Raw genomic sequence first — 13,090 nt, 5'->3', positions numbered from 1 at the left:
TAAAATTAGATATATGATAATGAATAAAAAACTAGGCAGGCTTAATTTTCTATTCATGCTACAAGTATAGTAAATAAAACATAAATATGTTGCTTAAACAGGAGAATAAATTATACAAGAGTAACATTTATTTGGGGTTATCAGGCTTCAAAACAAGAAAACCTGGAGAAACATCAGTACAAACTTTTAAGATGTCTTTCAATTTCAGATACTATTTCTGAAACAGGCTTTTCCAAGCTAACATTAATAAAGTTTTCTGGCGCACATGGAGGTTCAAGAGTATCAAACTGAGATTGGAGTAGACTTGGTGGCATGAAATGTCCCCTTCTTTTTTCTAGACGGCTGGCAATGAGCTCTATTGGCCCTGCCAGGTGAACAAACAGGATCTTTCTTGGAGCGGACTCTTTTTCTTCTTGTTGATTGTTCAAACTCTGACAACCAGCCTCTCCATTCTCCAAAATGCACCGATACACTCTTTTGAGAGCTGAGCAAGCTAAAATGACACTTTGTCCAGATGCATGTTCTCTGTAAAAATCAGAATTTGACAATATCTATGCATTAGGGAAAAAAAAGTGTGCGTGTGTATGTTTTTTTAAAACTTTATTAGAACTGGGATAAGGCATTCAGACAATTAACATATACTCATATAATTAAGTATTTGAAATTCTCCCATGCAAAAATTCTGTGTGTAGAAAACTGCCAGAACAAAGGCATTCTGACTGATGTCTCAATTCACCAGTTTATGTAATTATTTAGTTTACAACTAAATAATTTGCAACAAACCACATAATTCCCCCACTTTTTCAACTGCTACCTTTTTGGAACCCTCTGTTATAGTCCATCCCTTACTAACCATGTTCAGCAAATCCTAATCCAACACTGTAATGTCCCAAAGCTAATAGTACACTTATTATTAATAGGTTAAATCTACTAAAAATCAATATACAGCAAACCTTAATATTGTAGAAGTTTGCTTCTGACAGTCATGGAGAAACAGTGCTACTCAAGGGATTTAGGATATCTCTTTCTCTATGGAATACCTTACTCTACTCCAAGCCATGTCCCAAAAATTGTTCATATTTAATACTTAGCATTTATGCTTATTGGTGCATTAGAGGGCTGGGAGTTTTGAAGTTGTTCACCAAACTCGGGACACTAAAGCTAGATGAACTGCATGCTCAGCAACAGAATCCATTCAAGACCAGTTTCATGTTACAATGGGAACATTCTTTTACCTCATTAATATATCATGTAGGTGGCAAAGCCATGGTATCCTATCCTAAAAAAAAAAAAAAAAACAAGACAGACCAGTTTAAGCAAATGATGCATATTCACCTGAAATAATCTGTATCATTTGCAAAAGCAATTAGCATTAGCAATTCATAATATTTCTTGTCAGAAATCTTTAAAAAGTGTATCAGAGCCTCATTATACTAGTGAAGATTACATATCGGCTTCAACATACACCTCTTTCTTTATGGAAGCAATTTCTGCCTCCTATCTCAAATGTGACTCATATGAACGAGGCAAGTCAGTCAAAACGATTAATACATTTCTTGATATAATCCAATTAAGCTCTATCCTATTCAGATTTCATAGTTGCTTCTGAAAGCATCACATTCTCACTTAAATGGCACTAGACAATTTTTTATAACTGACAACTCTGAAGTTTGTGTTGTGGCCCGCCAGCGGCCAGCAGAGCTGGCAGCAGATTCAGACAGTGAGGAGGTTGGGAGGAATGTGAGCCAGTCCTGGAGTCTGGGGAAGGCTCAGATGATGGCTCTGAGTCAGAGGCAGAGAGGGGGCCAAGGCCATCTGGTAGTTCTTTGCTGTCTCCAGAATCTCCGGAATCTGACATCAGCGAGGCAGAAAAACCTGTTCCCAGTGTGTGCATGCGCAGAGCTGCCAGGAGACAGGAATTAAGGAAACAGGGTCGACTTGGGAGTAAGGCTTGGAGATGATTGGCCCCTCCCAGAAGACATAAAAGAAAAACGAACGGGATGTGAGCTTTTGCAGGAAGCAATTAGTTCATCTGGCCGATTCAAGATTTGAAAATTCTGTTTGTGACTCTGTGCCAAGTTTGGCCTTGCTCTGCGTCTGGAAATTAGCTCTTTGGCAGCGTTCCACGTGAGATAGGTGGATGTTGATAACCTTCCTCTGAAAGACTGTTTATCAAGCCTTGCAGATTGTAAATGAAAGTAATTTACAGCCATATGAATTAAAGAGGTTTGCCGGGACTAAGTTTGTGCTATTTAATTTCTAAGGAAGCCTAGGTCAGAACAGTTTACCAGTGTTGAAAGGTGGACGGAATATGCGTTCATTCACTAAAAAAAGAAAGCAGTCACCTTTTCAAGAAATCATATACTGTCAGCACTGGAACAGAAAACCCCCAACCACATATAGAAATAATTCATAGCTCTTGATCTTTTGGGGGAGGAAGGAGCATCAGTTCAGCAGTATAAATGGCATATAATACCAAGCCTTCAAAATGCTATCATTGGGGTGGGTTCTACTTACCTTTACTACTGGTTTGCAACGGGAGTGCGCGCATGCACAGAAGCTTCCTGATGACATCCGGTTCGGCGGAGCCTCCCACTGGTTTTATTACTGGTTCTTGCGAACCGGTCCGAATCGGGGGCAACCCACCACTGGCTATCACCAACATTCTGTCATAGTTTGATTTCCCCCAACAATTTCAATTCCAATTTCTATTCATTAGTTCAGCATGTATCAGGATAAATATTGTAATTGTTAAATAAAACAAGAATATAAATCTTGGTGCACTTCTATCCCAATCTGAACCATTTATATAATTACTCCATATTCCATCTAACGCTTCTTTCTTAGTCATCATACAATTTATTTAATAAGCAGATGATGTGGCCTGATACATCCATGTTTTCAAGGGCTATTGACAATTTGTTCTAGTCTATCACATGAAAAACCTTAGAATAAGAAATAAAGTAAAAATAGATGTATTTTTGGAACTCCTTCATTATCCACTCAGTGTTAGTAATGTGACCTCAGGTGCCCCTGCCTCTTCTGAAATCAAATTCTGTACCTTGCAGTTCTCATTCCATGTATTGTTGAACTCTAGTTACGAAGTCTTGATTGCTGATTTACTTGCATGCGAGACAGGTACAAATGTTTAGTAATTGCAACATTCTCCAATAATGCCTCTTTTGATATTGAAACACAAATAATTCCCACTCGCTGCCCCATTGCTATATCTTCCATATTTTCTTGTAACTCCAAACAGCATACTAACTGCATAGCATTAAGAATTCAAACTGCTGGTATTTTGTTAATTCTTGCAACTTTTAAAAATATTTTCTGAGTCCATTTAAGGTCATACTCCTGAATGTGTTGTTGAATAATTAAATCTATGTACTTAATGTATGATTGGGTTTTTTTAAAAAATTCAGTTTACTGAGGAAGCAAAGGAATGACTAGCCAGTTATCAGTTTGGGAGAATCTTGATGAAAAAACTCCTCACAAGGTCAGCTGAATTACAATCAGATCATCTAGGACTATTTTATACAATGGTCTGCAAGAAAAGAAGGACTGACCCCCATGAAAACAAAGACATCAAATGACATAGCTTTGAAGGACAGTATTTAATTCACTGATCTGGTATCTTCAGATCATTCAGTTTTTATGCTAATGAAGTTTCTCCAACTCCATCACTAACAATTTTGTTTATTAGATGAAAGTGACATCAAGACTATGTACAATACCTGGTCAGTTAGAGGTATTCCTTCAGCCATTTTCTTTCTGTTCTCCTCTGGATGATAGTCATCACCCTCATAGAATGTCCAACCTAGCTACATAATGATAAGATTATTCAGTTTTAGTAAAAAAAATACCTTTAGAGCAAAGGCAATTGTTATAGAAATTGTCTCAGGTACTTCTTGGCTTCCTTAACCTTGTGCCTTCCAGATACACTGGGAACAACTTCTTAATTCCCCAACCAACATGATTATCTGGTATTTGGGAATTATAAGAATTAAGACCAACTTGATTATGGGCATCTATCGGAGTGGGGCAAAAGATGGTATGTGTGATGACATAATCACGTAAATGTTGTAACTTGTGTCAGATATCCTGATGCACATACAAAATACAGTATTTACATGATTATACAATTACATTCATAATGTCAGTTTGTTACTGAGATGATTTGTTGTGGCTGCTGGGACCTTGAAGCCATGGAAAATCAACCTAGGCCACAACTCTATTATCCGCAACACCAAGAGAAATATTCGTGGGTCATGTCACTATTTTTGCCTGTGCATGTCAAGGCAAACCAATAGCATGGATGCAAAATCAAGGCTACTTTTGAATGTATAAACAGTGTGAATGATCAAGGAGCTAGCATTCCAATACACTTAACAATTTCATATTTATATGTCATGATTGCACTGAGCTATTACAGTTGTTATATATCTTCAAAGATACTTGTAAGAAATGGTGAATAAACAATCTACAATTATACAAATAACTACCTTATCTGCCAGAAGTGTGCCCACTGTGGATCTGTAAAATAAAACAAGTATGTATAAAAACTACATATAAAGAAGAAACATTAAGCCCAGATAAACACATCATGATAAGGTTGTTTGGTTTGATTTAGCATCTTGCATGAATCCGATCATCTAAAACTCATTTCTTAATCAGAGGTTTGCTTTCCATCTGTTGCCCCCAAACATCCCCAAGTGGACAGGGATGAAGTTTTAGATTCATTTATTGGTTGAACAGCCCACTCATAAAGAATTTCTAGTTTCTAATATAGTACTTATTAGTTTCTTCAAATTATATGGACAGGAAATGAGAAGGCAATTGTTCACTATTTCAATTAATTCCAAGAACAAAAAAACAGATGTGCAGTCCTATTGAACATTTTGCTGATTCTCTCTTCCCTGCAACTATTTATGCTTCCTGAAAGATCCTCTAGAAAAACAGGGGAATTAGTATTAAAAATTATGGAATTAAGACTTTCCTATCCCCAGAAATAAAGTTCTAATGTACTTTAGAACTTAGCATGAAGTCTGAGTCAATTCTCAGTCTTATTTATTTTACAGGCCTGCTGTGGAGTTAACGCCACAGAGGATAGCATATATGATGATGGGATATAAATATAACAATTTAAAATGCAATTACAGACATAATTCTCTTAAAAGTTGATAATCACCAACACATGTACCTACACAGCTGACACTTTAACTCTAATTTACTTAGGGATTATTTCTGATGGTGGATTTGGCAAACAACATTTCATGTATGAAAAACTAGCACAGATATTATCTTTATTGTGTATTGTATATTGTTAAATTTGTAATCACTTTTGAAATACTGGCTGCTGCCCAAAAATCAGATGGAAAAAGCCATGATTGCATCTTTGGATCATCTGACCCAGCCACCATGAAAGAGCGTGCTTGATACATAAATTTCACACTTTCATGGGTATGATGGAAAATGAATAATTTTAATAAATAAATAACCAAGAACACAAAGTGTAATAGCTGCAGATGACTACAACAATCTTTAACAACTTCATCAAAGAAGAAACTCACAACTCCTTGCAAGTTTATTCTTTCAATGCTCTGCTCTATTCTTTGGTAACTGTTTGGCCGTGTCTACTCTGAAAAATTCAAAAGCAATTAGTCATATTTAAACAGTAATCCTATATAATATAGTTATTTTGATTAAACAGTACTTTAAGAGGGAATTTGAGTAAGAACGTTCGCCCATTTTTTCAATGTAATATTTTGTAATATGGTGCCAGATTAATTTTGACATGTTTGTGTGGGTGGTTAACACACCCATAGTAATTCCTTCATGCAATACAAGATTATATTTTCACATCAGAAGATTCTCCAACAATGCTATTAGGGAAAAAGAACGCTAAACAATGTTGACAAGATTTATATAAATGTGAAGTATCTCCAATCAACATAGTGTAAAATAAATTATTTCATATATTTAATATGTTTTGTCAGCCTATTTGTAAATATTTCTTGCATTTGTAACCTCAATCGGCTAAATGCTAAAATAAATAACATGCCATGTGTTTTCCTATTTTAGTAAATTATAGGAATTCTCAGTAAGAACATGTCTCAATTAAAAGTAGCTAATGACTGACTGATCAAGGACCTGAATATAAGTGCTATTTCTGTAATAACTGAGACTACATGATTTCATCTGACTCAATATTGCTGTTATTCAGATAGTCTGCTGCTTCTTCTCTTCAGGAAAACACTGTTTGTGCCACACAAGTATCAGTAGACCTTATTCAGTGAAATATTTTAGAGCCAGATATGAAGACCCAGGCCAAACATACTCTGCATCTGCTAGTGCTGCTGTGAATGTCTTGGTCACAATACTGTATGCTTGTTCTTCATAAGGTTAACTGCATAATTATGGCAAGGCTTTAAACAAAGAAATGAATGTCACTCTTTTTCCCACTCTTTTTTACGCTTGGGCGTAAGTACTAAAGAAAACACAAGTACAGAATGGTGCTATATATATTTCTAGAATCTGGATTCCAATAATATATTTGCAAATAAATATGCAAATATATTTTTGGTACTCATATATCTGTAGCATTTCTATCTCACTTTTTATTGATCATTTTATTGATAAATAATTCAGTGGCAAATTAACCTGTTCAGTACTTCAGATTCAAAGGCAAAAAACTGCTTCATAATGTGCAAGGATGTAAACCAAATGGACCTTTTTCTAGGTTTGTGTAGGAAAGACACTTTTGCTTTAAGGAGATGCTAATGTTCATTCTATAACCTTGTATCTTATGGCGTCTGAATCTTCACAGTCCTATTAATTCAATGCCTGTCACATACAGGCTCATCTCCTGGCCTTGGGGGAATATGATTGGGGTGGGTGGGTGTCAAGGGTGGGTTCTACTTACCTTTACTACTGGTTCACAACAGGGCATGCGCAGAAGCATTTTGATGACGTCGGGTCGGTGGGCGGAGCCTCCCGCCAGTTTTACTACCGGTTCTATAGAACTGGTGTGAACCGGGGGCAACCCACCACTGGTGGGTGTCCAATGGTTAATTTAAGGTTAAGCATGCCACATACGCAATGAAACGTTTGAACATTAGACAAGTCCCCAAGCACCTAGATCTATCTCCCAGACATGGGAACACATCCTGAAGTGGGCCCAGGCAAGCAGTAAGGCGCTATTTTCCAGATCCCTACATGAAGGGGTGAAATCCAGCAGGTTCTGACAGGTTCTGGAGAACTAGTAGCGGAAATTTTGAGTAGTTTGGAGAACCAGCAAATACTACCTCTGGCTCGCCCCAAAGTGGGGTGGGAATGGAGATTTTGCAGTATCCTTCCCCTGCCACGCCCACCAAGCCAAGCCCACAGAACCGGTAGTAAAAAAAATTGGATTTCACCACTGCCTACATGTAATCTTTATAGGGGATTATGGTGCATTTTGTTTTCCTGTACAATACAGGTAGTCCTCTTCTTACAACTACAACTGAGCCCAAAATTTATGTTGCTAAGTGAATTTTGCCCCATTTTACGACTTTTCTTGCCGTATTGTATTGGTTAAGTGAATCAATTGCAGTTGTTAAATGTGCAACACGGTTGTTAAGTGAATCTGGTTTCCCCATTGACTTTGCTTGTCAGAAAGTTGCAAAAGGGGATCGCATCACTCCAGGACACTGCAACCGTCATAAATGTGAGTCGGTCATCAAGCATCCAAATGTAAATCGTGTGACCAGAGGGATGCTGCAACAGTTATAAGTGTGAAAAATGGTCACAAGTCACTTTTCTCAGTGCCCTTGTAACTTTGGTCACTAAGCGAACTGTTGTAAATCAAGGCGAGGGCTACTTGTAACCCATCTTTTAGTACATTCAGTTATTCATCCTGAATGAGCATCAGGAGTACAAAGATGTACCGGTTTCCAGAGAACCAGGTCTTTGCATTAAGATGGAAGCTTCGCAGAAATGAAACTTGACATGAGAAGGAATTTCCTGACTATTAATAAAATTAATAGAATTGAAAGAGCTGGAAGGGGACCCTTAGAGGTCTTCTAGTCCAGCCCCCTGCTCAAGCAGGAAACCCTATACCATTTCAGATAAGTGACTGTCTCTAGAGTAGATCCTTCTTAACAACATCCAGTGATGGAGCGGCCATGATTTCTGGAGGCAAGCCCTTCCACTGTTCAATTGTCCTCACTGTTGGGAAGTTTCCAGGTTGCTTGTTCCAAGCCTCATTTAAATCAAGACCAGACACATAAGGGTAATCTGACCCACTTTTTGAATTTTACTAGCACTAAAACAGGGGTCCCCAAACTTGGCAGCTTTAAGGCTTGTGGACTTCAACTCCCAGAATTCTCCAGCCAGCAGAGCTTGTTTTTTTTTCTTCATTTGTTCGTCTGTGCATATGTGTGGGTGTGCTGCTCCTTTTTACCAAAGACTCAGTAGCGCCCTCTTCTGCCCTCCCACCTTTGCCGCCCGAATATATATGGAGAAGTTCGATTCCCCGCCCAACAAAAGCCTCCCGCGCTGCTTTTCTCACGCAGGTCAGCGACGACCACCCTCCCTCCCTGCCTCTCCTCACCGCCCCCAGCTCCTTCACCAGGGAGAAGGGGGCAAGCCAGAGAAGCTTCTGCCCCGGCTCCCCTCAACAGGCGCCGGCAAGGCTCCCCGCAGCCGCAGCGACAGAAAACAAACTTCCCTCCCTTGCAGGCGACAAGGCAGCGCGGCCTTTTCTGTACTTCCGGCCGCGCATTACTCTTCACACCCCCCCCCACCCCACCCCAATCCCAGAAGTTGCGCTTACTTCCCGGAGCCGCTCACTCCCATGACCACCACTAAGACCATCGCGGGACGCCCGGGCAGCAAGCAGGTGGTTAGTATCTTCGGCTCACCTTCCTCGACGCCCTCCTTTCGCCCTGCCTCTTCCCTTCCCTTCTCCGCCTCTTGCTCGGAGGTGCCACTCCTGAGTGTTTAAACCCGGATCTGCCTTTTTTTCCCACGCCTGTCCGGGTTTCTAGATTTATTTATTTTTAAAAAATTTTAAAATTTTTAAATGTGTGTGTATATATAGATAGATAGATAGATAGAGAGAGAGAGAGAGAGAGAGAGAGAGAGAGAGAGAGAGAGAGAGAGAGAGAGAGAGAGATGTAGCCTTGGTAGTACAGAGGTTTAAGGCACCCTGTTATTAAGCTGGTTATTAAAGACCAGCTGCCTGCAATTACTGCAGGGTTCGAATCTCTCCAAGGCTCAAGGTTGACTCAGCCTTCCATCCTTTCTAAGGTAGGTAAATTGAGGAGCCAGTTGTGGGGGCAATAAGCTGACTTTGTATAAATATACAAAAGGATGAAGGCTATTGCTGAGCACATTGTAAGCCGCCCTGAGTCTTCGGAGAAGGGCGGCATATAAATCAAATTAAAATATATATATATATATATATATATATATGTGTGTGTGTGTGTGTGTGTGTGTGTGTGTGTGTGGTATGTGTGTGTGTACAGTTAATATTTCAATTAATTATTAATTGATTAATATTTTATTTATTAATATTTGATTAATAATAAATTGATTGAATAATTAATTAATTATTCAATTAATATTACAGTTAATAATAATAGAGCCATCCCAGACTACCAGCACCAGATTTGAAATAGTAACAGCAGTTACAGCAAAAGACCCTTCACATAAACCTGATGATGGCAAATGAGATTCTGTCGAAACGTCGCTTCTACCCTTTTAGGGATATGTTCACAATTACATGGGAATAAACCCGAAATATTAACTGTACCCACATATATACCCGTAAAAACTTACGTACTATATATATACGTACGTATTACGTACTGTGTATTAAATTGATACAAGTGTGTTGTTGAGTCGCTAAGTTGGCTCCAACTCTTTGCAACCCCGTGGCCCATATAATCATAATCATAATAATCATGTTTATTTGTCAAGCATATATAATTATATATTTAATACATTCATTTTTGCTTCCATGGAAGAGGTAAGAGGCACAAAACGAACATATAAAGTGAAGACTCAAAAACAATTTGTCCTAACTTGATACCCTCCAGATGTATGAACTAAAAATCTTTTTCAACCTAAACAGCACAACTATAATAGTTAGGGTTTATGGGAATCATAATTCATGGAGGGGGTTTTGCTAAACTGTTTGGTCTTGAGGGCAGATTCAATACATGAAAGGGAGAACTTTATGGAAAGATACTTAATCATAATCATAAGTTTATTTGTCAAGCATGTATAAGATAACTAGTAAAAGTATAAACATAATTTGAATACATGAAAAAAGTAAGTAAAAAGGAATATTAGGACAGGGACGGTAGGCACGCTGGTGTGCTTATGCACGCCCCTTACATATCTCTTAGGAATGGAGTGAGGTAGACAGTTTAAGGTTAAAGTTTTGGGGGTTTGGGGAAGAAACTACAGAGTCAGTAGTGCATTCCAGGCACTGACCACTCTTACTGAAGTCATATTTTCTGCAATCGAGTTTATATATATAGCACGCAGGACCCCCTTGTCCTCTGCTTGTCTCCCAAAATTTGTCAAAATCCACAATCCCTGCCTCGATGACACGAACTACAGGTAGTCCTCAACTTACAATCGCAATTGAGCCCCCAAATTTATGTTGCTAAGTGAGAAATTAGTTAAGTGAGTTTTTACCCCATTGTGTGCCTTTTCTTGACAACAGTTGCTGAAGTAAATTGCTGCAGTTGTTAAATTAGTTACAGGGTTGTTAAGTGAATCTGGCTTGCCCATTGACTTTCCTTGTCAGGTCACAAAAGGGGATCATGTGACACCTGGACACTGTTCTCTTTATATTACCTCACATATATCAGATTCACTTTTAACAGAAAGTAAATATCAGTGCAAATTTCAGGACAAGTGAATTCAGTTAATAATCTGAAGGAATTAAATACTCTGTTTTTAAATATGCTTATAAGTGTACATGGATTTAACACAAATCTTTGAATGAAATCATTTGGGTCCCGTCCCCACCCCACCCAATTTTTAAGGCCACCCAAATCGCAAATCAACTCAAGGCAGTATATAAGGAGATTAAAACAGTAAAAATCCTAAAAGATAAAATCATCACACTTGGAAAACCAGAAACTTCAAATGCATCATAAATTAATTGATTCACAAATCACTCAGTCCTTGCCAGAAGTGTTTTAAGGCATTCTGGAATGATAGCAGGGGTGAGGTCCTACAGCCTCAAGGGGAATGTGATCCAGGAACGATGTTGAATCCAAGTTAACTTTATATAATTTTAGTGTGTAAATGGTGCATCCCAACACATTTCTGTTTTAAAGACAACTGTGTTAATTGGTTTATTGTCAGACTTACTGGATATAGAATAGAATAACAGAGTGGAAGGGACCTTGGAGGTCTTCTAGTCCAATTCCCTGCTTAGATAGGAAACCATACCCCTTCAGACAAATGGTTATCCAACATCTTTTTAAAAACTTCCAGTGCTGGAGCATTCACAACTTCTGGAGGCAAGTTGTTCCACTGATTAATTGTTTTAACTGTCAGGAAATTTCTCCTTAGTTCTAAGTTGCTTCTCTCCTTGATTAGTTTCCATCCATTGCTTCTTCTATAACATGTATATAGTGTATAAGATGTGTGTTTTTGGGTCAGTGGTGACTCCTGGTAATTGCCTGAACTTGGCAAGATTTCAGAAATACTTTGCCATTACCTCCTTCCTAGGGCTGAGAGTGACTGACCCAAAGTCACCCAGCTAGCTTTGTGCCTAAGACAGGACTATTAAAAAAAAAATAAAGGAACATTCCTTTCTAGCACTGATGATGTGATGTAGGTTGGGTAATGAAATGTCTTCAAGAAAACAATCAAGCTCAGAGAGCATCAAGGATCCCACAATTCAACCCTGGGGTACAAATATTCTCTTCTACCAATACGGACCCAGTTTCTACTCAGTACTTAACTACTATACCAAACTGGCTCTTTGTAATGAGAGTACGGCCCCTGAATTATGTTAACCTTTTAAAAATTTATCCAGGACATCATGTCGAATGATCTGCCAAGCTTTTCATTACTAAGTGGTATATACTGGGCTGGAGCACTGTTGCTTTTTTTTTTTTTTTTTTTTGTTTAAGGCCACAGCCAGCTCTTATAGCTCGCAAATAAGTATCCAAGATAATTAAAATATGAACGCAAAGCCTTGTCCAGAGAGGTAAAAAAGCCTCATTTTTTTTTTAAAGGAAGGGGATTAACAGCTGAGAATTAAAGGCGTATGGGGTTTAGAGCATGTATATACTCTAAAGGAGTGTTCACTGACTATCATTTGATTCTCCCCTCCCATGCAATGCAACTCTGAACAAATAAAAAATTATTTTAAAATGAGCTTGACTCATTTTGAGTTGTGTTCCAATGGACATGTCCGACTGTTTAGATTACTGCAATGCATTCTAATCTTGAAGACAAGACAGAAGCTACTTCTCATCCAGATTCTGGCAGCAGAAGTAGTTATGGGCACACAATGGTACACTGTGACACTATCGTGTGAAGACTGCACTGGTTGCCAGTTTCTGGGGGCAATTCAAGTTGTTAAGTTTAAAGCCATTGATGTTATTTGCAGAACTGAGAGATTCAACCAAGAAATAAGGATAAATTTTCTGATAGAACAATGAACCAATGGAACAGCTTCCCTTCAGATATTGTAGATGCTTCATCACTGGAACCTTTCAAGAAGAGACTGGACAGCCACTTGTCATATAGGGTTTCCTGCTTGAGCAGAGGGTTGGGCTAGATGACCTACAAGGTCCCTTCCAACTCTGTTATTCTGTTACTATTCTGTTACTGACCCAAATGACCCAACAGAATAAGCATACTCCCGTTTCCTTACTGAAGAAATGTTTCTTTGCGAGAGTCCCATAATATGACACATCACTAACTCCTGCCCTCTGAGACTCCATTTCCTCAGAAGTTTGCATAGTTCTTTAGGAATGCTATCAGAACCTGGCTTTTTCAACAAGTCCTGCACTTAGTGGTTTTGAATGCTATATGTGTTTAATCTTTTCCCTGGGTAGTTGTCTGCCACGTG

General features: G+C 38.5%; 1 protein-coding gene across 1 annotated transcript; it reads right to left on the bottom strand.

Moving 5' to 3' along the window:
* Nucleotides 1–173: 173 nt before the first annotated feature.
* Nucleotides 174–8,856, bottom strand: IDNK (IDNK gluconokinase). Its single transcript, XM_070935627.1, has 5 exons — nucleotides 8,816–8,856; nucleotides 4,506–4,536; nucleotides 3,738–3,824; nucleotides 1,236–1,279; nucleotides 174–525 (listed from the first exon to the last, which is right to left on the bottom strand). Exons 1-5 carry the CDS (start codon nucleotides 8,854–8,856, stop codon nucleotides 174–176), a joined length of 555 nt encoding a protein of 184 aa, XP_070791728.1.
* Nucleotides 8,857–13,090: the final 4,234 nt, after the last annotated feature.

The sequence above is a fragment of the Pituophis catenifer genome, unplaced genomic scaffold (assembly GCF_029215685.1).
Source record: "Pituophis catenifer annectens isolate HBS135680 unplaced genomic scaffold, rPitCat1.0.hap2 SCAF_2, whole genome shotgun sequence".
Lineage (NCBI taxonomy): Eukaryota > Metazoa > Chordata > Lepidosauria > Squamata > Colubridae > Pituophis > Pituophis catenifer.
The sequence above is the reverse complement of the archived record's forward strand: the minus strand, read 5'-3'. Positions and strand labels throughout refer to the sequence as shown.